Here is a 16,232-nt window from a genome sequence, read left to right as displayed (position 1 = left end):
GTACATCTACTAGAAAGAATGCTACATAACCTAAAACTGCCAGGGAAGAATAATGTCTTGTATACTTCCTTTCTACATTCTTTGGTTCTCAAACTGTTGTTTTCTGAATATAACGAAATTCTCTGGTAACCTGACTCTCGATAGTACAGCCATTGAAGTTGCTTGTACTCGAAACATATCCGGCCATCGGTAAACAACAAAATCTTTCCACCGAAACATAAAATCTTGACCTTAAACTTGTCCATCATTAGATACTTTCTAATATGGCAAGGAAATCACAAGTTTAGTCCACCATTTATGTTTCTTGTGAGCTTTTAACACCCATATACTTATTCTGTCATTTACAACAAAGAAGAGTGATGGCTTGTTATTCAACATAACAAAGTTACCCTCCTCCCAGACAGATAAGAAGCTCCGGTGATACAACACAAGTTGTAAAAGTCTCATTTTGTAGATTTATGATTTCAGCATTGCTTGATGCAAACAAATATTATTCTACAGAAATGTACTACAACATCAGTTGACCTATTGAAAGGGAATAGTCCAACTTCTGTGTGTTGCAATAGTGAAATTTTGAAATAATGAAAGTTTTCCACCAAATATCTTTATTACGACCATTACGAAGATCAATAACATCAACATTAACGTTCATCCATTTTCATCAATGTATATGGCAACCACCTTATATGATCCTACCGATTGTAAATAAATACCCATGTCCGAAATCTTCGATAGGTAGGTCAAGTTTTTATTTGGTAGATGGGTTAATTACTTGACACTTGTCAAGTGAGTTGAATTGGTATTATGGCTTATAATGACAGAGTGATGTTTTCTTCAAGTAAAAGCCCCATCACAGTAACTTGGATATACAGGTGGTATTTGAGATCTCTCAAGGCTACGACTGCTATGAGAGAAAAAATAGTGAAATATACCTCTGTTGCATTTCTTGCGCATCTCTGCAAAATAGTTATGTTGAACTGAAGCATACCATCATTTGCAAAAACATTTGCATCTCAGCAAAAACTTTGCTTCTACAAAACTCGATATCTCAATGACAGCATCTTCAGGCAAAAAGAATGCACTGTTGGGAACTTCCGCAAACTTTTTTCTGCTGTCTAGCTACATGTCCATTAATTGAGTATTTAAGACCCATTGTACTTCTGCCTTTGATGTAGATTGACTCTTATATCAATACTTCAACGGTTTATCTCAGACCATACTGCAGAAAGTAAGAAGAAATCATCAGACAGAAAGGCCTCTATTCAATTAATTCACAATTTTGGACATGCATACAGTTTCTGATACACTTCAAACGCCAAGATGTAAAGCCAATATACAAGGCATGTCAAGTTTTTCTCAAGCAATTACAGGCAAGAGATTAGTACATTTAAATGAGAAATGAAAAAACAACAAACTAATACTTTATAAACCTTTTTATATCTAAACAATTATTAGAAGAAGACACCATTTACAGGTGATATAGTAATATCAGCAACATCAAGCAAAAATAATTAAGTAGACATAATTTTGAAAACAATTCTGCCCGGAAACAAGAAGATTTGGTAAGATAGGCCTGACTGCCGAAATTTGAAGCTAATAAAATTACATAATTTTAAAGCCTGAACAACTACTCTATTATCGAATTGGCTTAATGAAACCAGTATGTCACTAGGTTTAAGTATCCCGGAATCTAATGTCTCGTTCAGTGAAGGCACCTATAGCCCTACAGTGATATGGGGGCATAGGCCACCATGGTCATTTCAAGGCACTGGCTGAACCATGAGAGACTAGCCTAAACTCGGTTAGCTTTCAAAAATAATTTACTCTTTAAATATCATCTTGACCTAGTGTTACCTACATATTTGGCTAAGTAGCGTTTCACAATAAATGCACACATACTTCTCTATTCCGCCTGAGTTGTATTTAAAAAAATTGCCTTCTTCTCGATTTAATTTATGTGAAATTCCCATCCTATTCGATTAAATATGATTTTGTGCTCTCAAATACATATTCATTGAACACTAAGTTAGATGTCTAAGGCTCGGACACATCTATACTCTTCATTAATAAGGGAAACCACATTTCGGTGGAATGCAGTAGTACCAAAGTATCTGATATCATGATATAATAAAATCAATTCATTTCCCTCCAATTTGGGTTGATTCCTTATAACTAAATTATTAAACAATAATTGATTCCACTCCAACTCAGATTCGATTCCCAATAACTACATAATTAAATAATATTAATTTATTTAATTCACTTTTAAGATTTCACCCTAATTTCGGTTCCATTCCCTCATAACTACTTAATAATTAAATAAGATTAATTACTAATAATTAAATGCTAGGAAAGAATAACATAACCTAATAATTTAATTACTTTAATATTTTAATCCCGGGTTATTGGCTAGTTATATTTTAACAAGAAATTATTAATCTATCTATGTATTTTTTTGTCAGAATTATCTATGTATTGTTATAATTAGACTATTAACTTTAATAACATAACTAATAACTACTAATTTAATTACTTTTAACGCTTATTATTAGACTATTAACTTGCTAAGTTTCATCTTCTTACCAAAATATTTAATAATACTCATACTTAGCATGTAAAATATACAAGAGAGTTCTTACTCTTATTTCATTGGACAAAAGTGCATGCATAACTGGTATAATCAATCCTCTGAGTCTTCCCTACTTCCTCTGCTCTCCCTTCATTTACAAAACATTATGGACAGATAAACAAAAGAAAGTAAAAAAATTCTTAAAAACCTACTGAGTGCATAATCATCGACATAGCTAATGGGGAAAAAATTATTTTCTGCCTTCACTTCTAGACATAACATAGTGACTTAAATTAGTTTGCAAAAAAACAAGTCATTTGTATTAAGCTTCAGCTGGATCAGGTGAATTTCATCCATAAGGGTACTCATTGCTGCTCTTGGAGGCAAGGTTTTCACATTTAAGAGCTCTAAAAAAGCACACAATCCATATTCTTCGAGTGAGAGATGTAACTAGGCAGGAGTAGGGTCTGGTACTTATTTAAAAGACTACAAATAGTAATTGGAACAGAAATTACGAAGCAGCAAAGTCTTAACTCAGTCAAACTTAAGTATATAATAATAATAACTCAGTCAAAGTCTCAACCCTTCTTAGTCCCCATCACTGTAGCAAACCAACATTCCACACTGGTGAATAACATGTTGAGGATGTAAATGTATCTAAACCATCTCAACCTAATCCCCCCCCCCCAATATATAACTCTGAAAATCGTAGTAGAAGCACATTTATAAATACATTAAAGTAAAAAGTACATGACATCTGGAAAAGGCATATTCAGTGAGCAAGAGATTACCTAATAATCTGTCCAGACCAGTACTTTGCACTCTGGTCTTTCAAATCCTAAAGGTAGATGTTGGCATGGATGAGATAGAGGCTTGGAAAATTCTCAGTCAAGTCTGCTTGCCTCAGCGAATTGACCTACAGAAGGAGCAATTACGCACATTTGATACATCAAACATCAAGCACAGTCTAAAAGAATAATTCTAAGTTCACGAATGACTGATGTCAACATGTTGTGGTCAGGTCATTGCCTCTTCAGGAATGCAGAAAGCATATCAGAAAGCTACCAGCTTTAGAAATAAATGGGGGTCGTCTACCAAATAGTTGACATCACAAAATTCCCATGATTTCTAATACAGTCACACAAAGCAGTCCTCATCCAGAGATGGACCCAATAAATTAAGTACATCTACAATTTCTAAAATCCTTGAATGAGAAAATTTGCCAACTGTGAACTTCTCCACAATTCCTTCTACTTCAATCAGGCTATGACCAGGCTCCTTTTTCAGTCCACTGACCTTCAACATTTTCCTAACCTCAGCAACATTACCCCACATTGCATCTGACGCACATAAGTTGGACAATAAAACATATGGAGAAGTGGTAGTTGGCTGAGCTTCTAGCAAAAGTTTACCCAGACGGTTCCCAAGTTCGACATCTCCATGCAGTCTACACGCTGAAAGCAAGCACCCAAGAATAACTGGATCTGACGTATGAGAATACTTCTCAAGGTACAGTTCAGCCTCTTTTAGCCTTCCCGCTCGTCCTAGTAAATCGATGAGGCATGAAAGATGTTCAGAATTGGGAGAAATCCCATATATTTCATTGAGAGAATTAAAACAGGCTATGCCCTCATCCACAAGTCCTGCATGATTGCATGCGGTTAGAAATCCAACGAATGTGACACTATCGGGTTTTGTTCCCCCATCTATCATCTGCTCAAAAAGTTCGAGTGATTTCTTCCCAAGACCATGATTTGCAAAACCAGTTATTATGCTGTTCCATGAGACAACATTATGATAATTTTTTTGTTTAAACACAGTGTAGGCATATATAATACTGCCACATTTAGAATACATGTTTACAAGTGCATTGTCAACTCCAATATCTTCATACAACCTAGTTCTAATTAGATGTGCATGCACCTGCTTGCCTTGGAGAAGAGAAGCAATCCCAGCACATGCAGTCAGAGCACTGGAATACGTGAAGTCATCTGGACTCACATCAACTCCATTCAACATCTCGTTGAATATACTCAAACCTTTTGCATGTTCATCACAGTGACAGCACGCGGTAATGAAGGTATTCCAAGAAATAGCATCTTTCTCTTGAATATTTTTAAATATCTTTTCTGCTTCGTCGATTAAATTAAAAGTTGAATACATAGTCATCATTACATTGCCAATAAAAGCTGAGGAGTCAAGCTTGAGCTTAATTGTTTGACAATGAAAGCCCATTCCTGTTACCAAATCTTCAGCACTAATACAATATCCAAATACTGCCACATAAGAAAAACGGTCTGGGATGAAACCTTGCCGACACATAAGTTTGAAAGCCTCGAGCCCTTTTTCCGCTTGTTGACCTTCCATCAATCCACTTATTAGAGCATTGTACAAGACTAAAGTTGGTTCAGATGTAGTAGCAAAAACAGACAACGCATCACTAGATTGACCACATTTCATGTACATCGAAACTAGCGAATTAGAAACAAATGAAATCAAAGAACAGCCATATTTCACCGACTGGGCATGTATCTGTTCACCAGTCCTCAACGCCAACAGGCTAGCACAAGCACTAATAGCACTAGCAAACACATATTCATTGGGTCGTAACCGAAGCTGAGAGAAAAGCTCAACAGCCAACAGAGGCTTCCCTGCCTGATCATAACCAGAGATCATAGCTGCCCAAGTGACAAGATTCCTATCAGACATCTCGCCAAACACACGATACGCTGATTTCATGTTACCACATTTGGCATACATGTTAAGAACATGGTTACACATAATAACATCACAAAGCATTCCAGTTTTAACAGCAGCAGCGTGAAGGGTAAGACCATAACGAAGTGCCTTAACTTTGGAACAATGATGCAGAAGAGAAGCAAGAGTTTCAGGTACCATCAATTTTAGCATACAATTCAATACATACATACAACTGCATTCATCATAAAAAGCTGGATCATTATTAACTATCAATTCTGTAACAACCCTGTGCATAATGCATTAAACAAAAGCACGCTTTTAAACAAGTAATACTTCAAACTCCAAGAACTCGTCTAAAATAAAAATGACAAATTTCTAAAACTCGTATAAGCATAGTATAAATGAAAAGGGGTTTAAAAGAAATTATGCAAGTGAGTAATTGAAAATGGTATAAATAATAATAATAATAATCGGATTAGCGATGATTAAAAAACAAGAATTACTGAATAAATAGAAAGCCCAAGACAAGAGGAGCTAAACTGACATGTAATTGCAGCCTTCTGTCAGTATTTCAAAGTGTTAATTGGGGGTTTAACAAACAAAGCTGCACTGCGGTGCGGGACACATCTAATTCGGACCCTATCTTTGTTCGGTGCGGTGAGAGTTAAGACATTGCTGAACAAATGCTAGCTATTACGCGCAGCGTTGGGTCGTAAAAATTGTAATCGGGAAATCAGTCCGGTTATCCATCTTGAAATAATTGAAAATCGGATATTAATCGTTTTAAAATTGGATGTATTATAATATTAAATTATATGTAATATATTATTATGATTATATTAGTTATTTATTAATAAATATATATTTATTATATCATAATTTCTATTATTATTCATATTTAAATAAATATAGTATTTTTAGTTTTAATAAAAAAAAATTCGTAAGGATTAATCAAATTTCAAAAATCGAATCGGTTGGATACCTTGCAGCGAATTAATCGATTAAATCGGGGATGTTTAGAACAGGTAGCATGTGGTTTCTGAAGATTATTTGTTTCAATTTCATTTTCTATCTACTTAAAACTACTAATTTAGGATTAATTAGAAATCGAGATTACTCGGAGTAAAAATTACATATATTTTAATATTAAAATATTATTTAATATAATTATAATTATATATTATTTATTTAATAACAAATATATAGCATTAATTCTATAATTATTAATATTTTAATATACCCTTAGATAGAAAATCATATAAGGATTAATCGGATTTCAAAAATCGGATGTGACCTATAGATATTCTTTTAGTTAAAAGGTATGTTCGAATGATATTTAAATTTATAAATTTTTATTTTGTGCTATGAGCCATTAAAAATTAAAATTTTATAAAATTATATTATATTTTAGTATGTTACTTTACAGATGTATCACTTTTTATTTAGAGTAAATTACATAGTATTGACCGTATTTTACACCGATTTTTAAAAATAGTGGCCAAATTTTCGATTTTTAAAATAGTGGTCAAATTTTTTTTCCACCTTTCAGAAAAATGGTTGCCGTCAACTCCCGTTAAGTCTTCTCCGTTAACTATATATTTAAAGTGTAAATTGTATACTAGTGGTCGTACTTCACACTTATTTTTAATATAGTGGCTACATTTTTAAATTTTTTAAATAATGAAATTTTTAAATTTTCATTGTAGGAAGAGTTTTAAAGAGTTTTCCTAGATTGATTCTAATACTAGGTGTCGATTAACAAATCATTATCACTTTGGTTATAAGTTTTTTCAATGAAGGGATATTCTTCTCTATATTTTTGCTAAATTATTTTTTATTCATATTTTTGTGTGAGGAGGTTGAAAAAACATAGAAGTCGAGCACTTGATTAAATTAGAAGAAGTGAGAAAGCTGATAATTATTTAAGTTGTGTTTGTACCTATTTGTTTAGAGATATCATATATTTTTTGTGATGATAAAGATGTGAGTCCGGGTAGCAATTTGACGAAACCATTCTTTTAAAAGGTGAAAAAAGATTTTAACAATTTATAAAATTTAACCACTATATTGAAAATAGGTACGAAGAACAGCCACAATTCTGTAATTTACGCTTTAAATATATTATTTAACGGTGAAGACTTAACGGGAGTTGACGACAACCATTTTTTCGAAAGGCCGAACAAAAAGTTGGCCATTGTTTTAAAAATTTGAAAATTTGGCAACTATTTTGAAAATCGATGTAAAATGCGGTCACCCTTCTATAATTTACTCTTTTATTTAATAATTATTAAAATGTCTCAAGGTTAGATTATAACTCTTATATAACTCGTATACATATAATTAATTTATATATTTATATATTTATTTACTTAAATTGACTAAAATATCCCCAACATTTTACAGATAAGTTAATAAACTTGAGATTAGTTTTAAGTAACCACGTAACATGACATGCCAAATTTTTTTATGTTAGGTGTCTACTACCACATTTACCAGCCAGTTATTTCTTTTAGCAGGTGTCTACACTCCCGCATAATACACATCTTCCTACCTCCTCTCAGTGTATTCTCATCACTTGTGTTCTCTCATAATTATGGAGAAAGAGAAGATTCAAGAGATTATATCATCCAATCCTATAAGGTAATATTTCTTGATTGTTTACTTGTTATTATCTTTTCTAAAATTTTACAGTTCTAATTGATTTAATAATATAACTGCCTTTTGTTAATTATAATAGAGATTCAAGATCAACCTTGATCTGTAACCCACAAATTAGGTGTGTAACACTTAAAAAGTTGATTTGTCAACCATCCACCAAAGTATACACTCCAAGAAAAAGTCCACGTTTGATTGAAAAAGCTAACATACTAAGGCAAAATATTTCAAAGATGGTGCTGATTTTGAAAGTCATGTTAAAAAGTCTAGTCTAGTCTAATGTCTGAAACCCGTGTTGCGAGTAATCAAGATTTTGTGAATATGGATGTTGATGGCCTCAATCCGAATTTCTGGAATTTGGTCTCTGAAAAAGTTGATAATGTTGAAGATGCATTCAGTGTGATTCAAGAACCAATTATAAAACTTGAGAATTTTGGAGAAAATGATTGTCATCCTGAAGATCAACCATGGAGTCAACCACTTATGTATAGTGAGGGTGAAGATGATGGATAGTGGGATGAGTTTTTTTTTTATCATTTTAGCATGAAAAACAGAAGTGATGATGAAGATAATGAGAAAGAAGTTGAAGGTAATGTTCCTACTTTAACAAAGCAAAATGTTATAGATAATGACAATGTGCCATCTGAGAACTTTTCTATTATTCCAAAAAGTAATGTTGGTATTGGGCCATTGTTGAATGATAGTGATTTTGATGATTTTTTTGCTGCTGATTTGGTGGATCCCGAGTTGTTTTCTGAACCAGAAAATGATGAACAAGGCGCAGTAATTCTAGGAACCTATCTCTTACATAAAGGCAGGAAAAGAAGACTTCACAAAGCATGTAACTTTCCTATAAGGTATCTTGATTAGTTACCTCCGTAAACAATTCACTCTCTCAATGAATTTAGCATTAAAATTTTAAAAAACGGTGGAGAAATTCATGTTGGAGATCTGAATATATGTTCTTAAGTTAAGTGGTCTCACTTAAATTTTGGTTGTATTTGTATTTTTAAATTTAGCACTTACTACCTACGCTATCTAAAAGCAATCTGATTAAATTATGTGTGAATCTAGAGTGATCAACTGTTCAAGTTATCTCCAATTTTCACTTGATTCTTGAGACCTAACTTTAGTGTAAATTGGGTTTGAGCAGTTGTGCGGAGATCCCATGGCTTCTATACAGAGCCTTGTTGCACCTGGAAGTATGCTTTTCGGAAAGGGCAGCTTTTATGTGTACCTAAACAACGTTATATTTCATGTTTTGAAAGGTAATTGCTACCTGACTCTGCCTGTACATTTATTTTTTTATGTTTCTTAATGCACTATTTGAACACCTCCTTTGTAACTTGTTCAATTGTTGGTTTCAATGACGTAGTCAGTGTGCTTTCTACTTAGATATTCTCCAAAAGAAACTATGTTCGTTGTACACTGTAATGCCGCACCTACCCGGATATTCTTCCCATCCACAAAAAAAAATATAAGAAGGAATAGTTGAAATAGATGTTTGTTATTCTGTCCCATCTATTAGGAATTTTTATCATTCTAAGAATGTCTTGTCCTCAAGATGAAATATATAACATATTTCTAGACCACATAATACCAATATAGCCCTCTTAATATTATATTTGGTCCCTCGTGTAGTTTTCTTAGTTATAGGACTAATATATACATACATGATGCGAAGACTCCCTTACAGTTTTATATTTCACTTTAAATGAATATTCGAACATTCAAGAAGCCTGAAGTTTAACAATAACTAAGTACCATCTTTGGAATATATTTTGGCTACGGTAAGATGTCAACCTAAGATATTAAAGGTAAACATGTTGATATGCTCCGGTACAGAATGTCTAACAAGTAAGCTCCTTGTACAAGTTTTTATCTTACTCATTTTTTGGAATAGAATGGTGTCGAATTTATTATGTTAGACCGCAGTCTCTTTATTAGGTTTCGTGCAGAAGGATGTAAATATATACACCATAAGCATACAACTCTACAAGTATATAAATGATTGTTGTATGATGATTGACGTGTTGCATGTGATAGTGGATTACACTGATATTTTAGTTATGTTTCTATGTGTTGTTTATCTTATAGCTTATGCTGTTTATTTATTTTCCCCTGTCTATCCTCTATCTCTACTATTCTAGAGCTCTCATGCGCTTCCACTCAATGAAAATGGAAGAGAAAAATAAGATTATACGGGAGTTGTGGTAACAAACTTACAAATCTCTGCTCATAAATCACCCTTTTATTTTATCTTTCAGTTGGTATGTAGTCTTGTTCTTTTCTTTTTTAATGTAATAATCGAACATTCAAGAAGCCTGAAGCTAGAAGAGCAGGTTGGTCATGTCATTGGTTTCTTAATTCAGTTATATGAGCTTAACATTTTATTTATACAATTAAATGTTGTATCCAAGAAATGTAAAATAGTGAAAGTAATGGAGAAAATAATATCTTTGGCAGGCATTGCAATCTAAGCACAAGAAACAAGTAATCAGGCATGAAGCTGGATACAACTTGGTAAGCTTAATATCATTGTAAAATTTTGATTTATTTACGAAAGTAGAATATATAAATCTTCTTGCATCTATTATCAAATCCTAAAAATAAGGTTTTTGATCATGACTGTTTATTTGTACTTATTTATGGAATTCGTGGACAAGTGCAAGAGTTGTTGGTGTTCATTCTTGACAAGCTTCAAAATTGTGTAGTAGTAACTAATTCTTTTAGCGTTCTAGATGTCCTAATATTATTTGTATTCCTTACTTGTTTGATTTATTTTTTTCATATATATTTAGTCACTCATCTGCAGGAATAATATTATTCTAAATTATTGGAATGTTGCACTATTAATTATACCTCACTTTAGTCCTTATGTGTGCAGTTTGACATAGATCAATCCAACAAAAAATTAAAAGAGAACCTTTGGATCAGAAGGTATGTAACTGATTGTATATTTTAGAGTAGGTGTCCTTTAGTGAAGAAACTTCATTTTCTTAATAATTCTTCAATTGTTTACAGGGTCCAACATGAAAGGAAATTGATCCTTTAGGAGATAAGAACGTTGGCCAAGAAGAATCTGAATCTGAATGTTAATTTTGAGGAGAGAATACTCGTAGTATTTTATTATTTTTTTCGTATGTAACCCGCAGCCGCTACCCAGGGGTAAACCCTACGGGCTCACGCAATAGCCTGCAAACCGCGTGAACTAAGGTAAACCGTATTTAAGCGACATGCTCTGGCTCAATCTTGGAAACTTGATGGTATTAACTAGTTTATGGTAACCTGATTTAATAGGAAGATTAAAAATATTTGTGATCAAACAGTTGTAACTTTCAAATAAATTAGAATTCAGTTTATTAGTTGAGTTGAAATTTTGTATTTGTTGATTTGAATTTTGGTTAATAGTTCTTAAGTTATATATATATTTTAAGTTTTTAATGTTACAAGTAGATTTGAATAATTATATTTGGAATTTAAAAAGTGTAACCAATAGATATTTTTATGTTGGTAAAAACATGAAAAAGTGTTACAATGAACAGAAAATGTTAAAAAAGAAATAAAACAATAAGATATAAAGATGTTACTAGAAGATTGAATTGTTTTATCATCCACTGTTACAATAGGAAATATCGTGTTACAAAAAGGTTTATTGTAACATATTTTTTTAGTGTTACTAGACCTTTAAGGGTGTTGCAATAGAAGTATTGTTATATATACTGAAAATGTAATCATATGTGACCTCTTGTAACACTTTTATCCGTGTTATCACAGGTTCAAAAAGTGTTAACTTATATCCCTATTGTAGTAGGGGCAAATCCAACACCCACAAATTTTCCAAAAGTGTAACCAATAGCCAATTTTTTTGCTTTAGGTAACATTGTTTGGTCATTTTAACACTTTTTTTGGTGTTGCTACATGCCAGATATGGTGTAGTGGTTGTTTATGATAAAATTGAAGTAGTTTTGCAATTTTTGGACAAGACTGATTTTCGAAAACATCTTATAAAATATTGTGTATCAAACATCTTTTTTGTAGTGGTTGTTATATGATCGGAATGAGTGGACAGTAGATCAAAAATATATCAGTATTATGCTTTGTTGGTCTATTTGGAAATGCAGGAATGATCTAGTCTGGAAGCAGAAAGGTAGAAAGGTATGGAAGTTAATGAAGTCATGGTCTTAGGTAAAGTGGTCCTTAATCAATGGAGAGAAGCTCGGGATAAACATTTTGATAAGTCATGGGGTCTGTTGAACTATGATGATGGTGATGAGCTCTGGACGGTTCCAATGGAAAACAAGATTAAGGTAAATACCGACGCTGCGGTTTTTCAAGACATGAACTGCTATACTATCGCTTTTGCTGCCAGAAATCATGCAGGGGAATTACTCTTCGCTCGGTCCAGGTGCAAACCAGGCCGCATTACTCCGGAATGCGCAGAGGCGCTAGGCATTAGAGAGGTGTTAAGCTGGATCAAAGCTAAGAATATGGTGGATGTCATGGTGGATACAGATTGTCTCGTAGTCGTCCAAGCCATCAGAAGCTCGAACCAGCTGCTTTCCTACTTTGGGAGATTGATTAATCAGTGCAAAGACCTCTTGGGAGAGCTATCAAACAAAGGTGTAATTCTTAGATTTGTCAAACGTTCCGCGAATAATTTAGCTCATACTTTAGCTAGCTCTAATTATTCTATAGCTGAACGTACTTCGGAGCCGAGTGTGACTTACCCTGATCTTATTCATGTTCTTGAGAACGATTTGAAGTAATGGAAGTCATTTATCTTTTGGAAAAAAAATAGGATAATATGCAAGTTTCATAAAAGTGACAATATTAGGATCAAGGCTGAATGTCAAAATTTTGGACAACCGATCATGTATCCCTGGTTTGTATACGCAGGGAAGATCCTGGTAAGCCAACTTGGAGTATAAGAAAATGCGACCTACATCATACTTGTGTTCCTAATGGAAAGAATTCAAGTGCAAATCATGAGTTTGTGGCTGAGTATTTAATTTAAAAAATGAAAAAATCACATAGCAAAATTATACCCAAACGTAATGAGATTGCTGATGAGTTCTGGGCTAGTGACACCACCTTAACAATGTTTTGGAGAAAATTAATGGCAGTTATGATGAAAATTTCAAACTAGTATCAAACTTATGTCAGATGATTACCAGAACCAATCCAAAATCAATTGCAACTTACACATATAACTTGGGGTGAGCAAAAAATTTCATAACCGTCCAAACCAACCGTGTCAAACCGCCCAAACCGAAATTTACGGGTTTGTAACGGTTTGACTCGGTTATGGTTTCATTTTTCCAAAACCCGAAAAATAACGGTTTGGTTTGGATTTGTCTTTTATACCGCCCTTTATATCCAAACCACCCGAATCTATTAAATATTTTAATTATATATTTTGAGGATACATATATTAGATAAATTATTAATATTTATAAGTAGTTGAATCCATGTTATGTTAAGTGCACTTGAATGTTACATATTGAAGTTAAAAGATCCAAATTATTACATAATGAATTTGTTTAGTTGATAATTTATTAACTTATTAAATTTTTTACCTAATAAATATATGCACATATTTTTCTTAACGGTTTAAACAGAAACCGCCCAACACGAACCATTATAGTTTGGGTGGTTTGGTTATATCACTAACGGTTATGGTTACGGTAATGGTTAAGTAAAATGTAAAACCGCTAAATTTGGTTTGGATGATTATGAGCTCTAATAATTAATAGATACTTTATTACCTTAGTACTTAAAATAATATATATTTTGTATTTAAAACTACAAAAAATACATATTTAATACATGTTGTAGTATAACACTATTTTAGTTTTAAAGAATATGTACATATTTGTTTCATATAAATTAACACGTATTTAAGTTGATACTAATTTAGATTTAAAAACTAGTACAGATTTTAGTATAATTGTAATTTAACATTCAAAATTAGTACATGTTTTTTTTCTTTACTACAAAACAATACATATTTAAGTGTTTAATATTGATTTAGTTTTAAAATTAGTAGATACTTTTTTTTTTCTTTCAGACAAATTAACTTCATATTTTAGTATAATATTGTTGTAATTTTAAAATTTTACTACATATTTTTTCATTCAAATTTATATATATATAAGTGTTAATATTGTTGTTTTAAAAATTTGCACCTATTTCTTTCTTTTTTACTAATTAATACATGTTAGTGTAACACTACTTTATTTTTAAATAATATGTACATATTTGTTTCATATAAATTAGCACGTATTTAAGTGTTGGTAGTAAAAACTAGTACATATTTTAGTATAATTGTGATTTAGCATTCAAAATTAGTACATATTTTTTTCTTTACGACAAAACAATACATATTTAAGTGTTCAATATTGATTTAGTTTAAAATTAGTAGATACTTTTTTTCTTTCACAAATAACTTCATATTTTAGTACAATATTGTTGTCATTTTAAAATTTTACTACATATTTTTCCATACAAATTGATATATATTTTTAGCTAAAGTTACTAATACTTATAACTTTAATTTATATGTGCATTAACTTTTCTTTTTCTTGTTTCAGTGAAATAAAACTTTAACAATATTAATGTTAACTTCTAGGGAGAAACCTGTTTGTACATTAATATTAATGCATGGTCAATTGGTCATGGAGTTGTTTTTCAAGAGAAAAAGTTGAAATTCTGGAGATTTGATTCCTAACCCTAAGAAATTACTAAAAATAATATTCAAGGAAAAATGGGAGTACAAAGTAGAGCTGCTTTGATCTTAATAAAAAGAACATATATAGCAGTTGAGGGGTTTCTCTTGTCAACATCCAATATGTGTTTTGCAACGATTAGATCAAATTGGATTGAGTAAGAGCATCTTCAACCCACATGACTTGTTAAGTAAGAGCATCTTCAACCCACGTGACTTGTTAGCTATATTGTCCACCTAGCAAGAAAATATAGCTATCCACTGCAAAAATGTCACTCCAACCATCAACTCCTGTAGCTACAATTATAGCTATCCTGTTTTGATCTTCCAAATTTGTTGAATCATGGATGAAATATAAATATCCTATAATACACATCCAACTCATCACTCCTTCTTTCTCTTCTTCTTTCCTTCTCTCTCCAAGTACAAATATATAAATTTCATCACCCATTTCATTTTCATAATAATAATAAAATATTTTTTTAAAGTATAGCTAATCATTATAGCTAATAACACTATTGGAGTACAACACTTTACAGGTTCGTCAAATTTTAGCTAACCATTAATTTATATTATTTTATCTAACTATTTTAGCTATCTCCCAGGAAGATTTCTAAGTGTTGAATTAAATAAATAATAATAAAATAGTTGTTAATACATATCAATATTATTAATTTATTTTTATGTATTCTTAGGTATTGTGCTAGATATTATTCTGTAGATAATTATAAGATAACATATGCATCGTAGATGGTATCTTTGGATGGTCATGGTATCTTTGGATGGTCTGATGATTGGGAAGAGATATTTATATTAAAGGGTTGTTATATTAAATCATATAAGTAATTTTTTAAAATAACTAATAGTCATTATATTTGTTTGTATAGCCTGGAGCAATTATTGTCCCACCTTTGCTAATTAGAAAACACTGCAGACCTAAAAATAATAGAAGAAAGGCTTATGATGAGATATTCCAGCAGAAAAAAAAAAGGTGTTGCACCAAGTGTAAGTAATCCGGGCATAACAAAACTATGTTTGGTGGTGATCCTGATAGGCTCTAACTCAAAAAGTAGATAGTTCAATTAGTTTATTTCATTTGAATTGTTGATTTTTTCCATAGTTATGTTAATAACTTTTAAAACTTCCGAATTTTTTTAATTGTTTTGACTGTATTTTTCACATGTTAATGAACATTTATATATTTACTTTAGTGAAGATGATGATTTTTAGTGTTAGACACAACTAAAACAAATAGTGTCAGACATGTTAAAAAGTTTCATGGCAAGAATATGTTATAATTTGAATTAATTAATTAAGTATTCTACATTTATATAATTTTACAAAAGTAGTAATATTTAAAAATATAAATTTATGAAGTTAAGACTAAAGATTATATATGTTATATAAAAATGTTAAATAGTAAAATTAACCATGATTAACATAAAATTGTTAAAAAATTTGAAAATGGAATATATTTATAAATAAAATTATAAATGAGACATATTTATAAATGGATATTTAAAGTGGGACATATTAACAAAAAACAAAAAACCCATTTCTAACTGACAAGAGTCTATTTAT

General features: G+C 31.5%; 1 protein-coding gene across 5 annotated transcripts; it reads right to left on the bottom strand.

The window, feature by feature from the left end:
- Positions 1–429: 429 nt before the first annotated feature.
- LOC141717900 (putative pentatricopeptide repeat-containing protein At3g47840) lies at positions 430–6,020 on the bottom strand. Of its 5 annotated transcripts, none has more exons than XM_074520136.1 (3): positions 3,361–6,020; positions 2,640–2,717; positions 430–1,219 (listed from the first exon to the last, which is right to left on the bottom strand). In XM_074520136.1, the coding sequence occupies exon 1, from the start codon at positions 5,561–5,563 to the stop codon at positions 3,707–3,709; it is 1,857 nt and encodes a 618-aa protein (XP_074376237.1). In that variant the 5' UTR covers positions 5,564–6,020; the 3' UTR covers positions 430–1,219; positions 2,640–2,717; positions 3,361–3,706. The 5 variants fall into 5 exon arrangements, with proteins under 5 accessions (XP_074376237.1, XP_074376238.1, XP_074376239.1 ...); XM_074520137.1 differs by lacking the exon at positions 2,640–2,717 and having other exon boundaries at positions 3,361–5,501; positions 5,814–6,020; XM_074520138.1 differs by lacking the exon at positions 2,640–2,717 and having other exon boundaries at positions 3,361–5,421; positions 5,814–6,020.
- Positions 6,021–16,232: the final 10,212 nt, after the last annotated feature.

This window comes from Apium graveolens, chromosome 4, assembly GCF_009905375.1.
Source record: "Apium graveolens cultivar Ventura chromosome 4, ASM990537v1, whole genome shotgun sequence".
In the NCBI taxonomy this organism is placed as follows: Eukaryota; Viridiplantae; Streptophyta; class Magnoliopsida; order Apiales; family Apiaceae; genus Apium; species Apium graveolens.
This window is presented reverse-complemented; position numbering and strand designations above follow the sequence as displayed.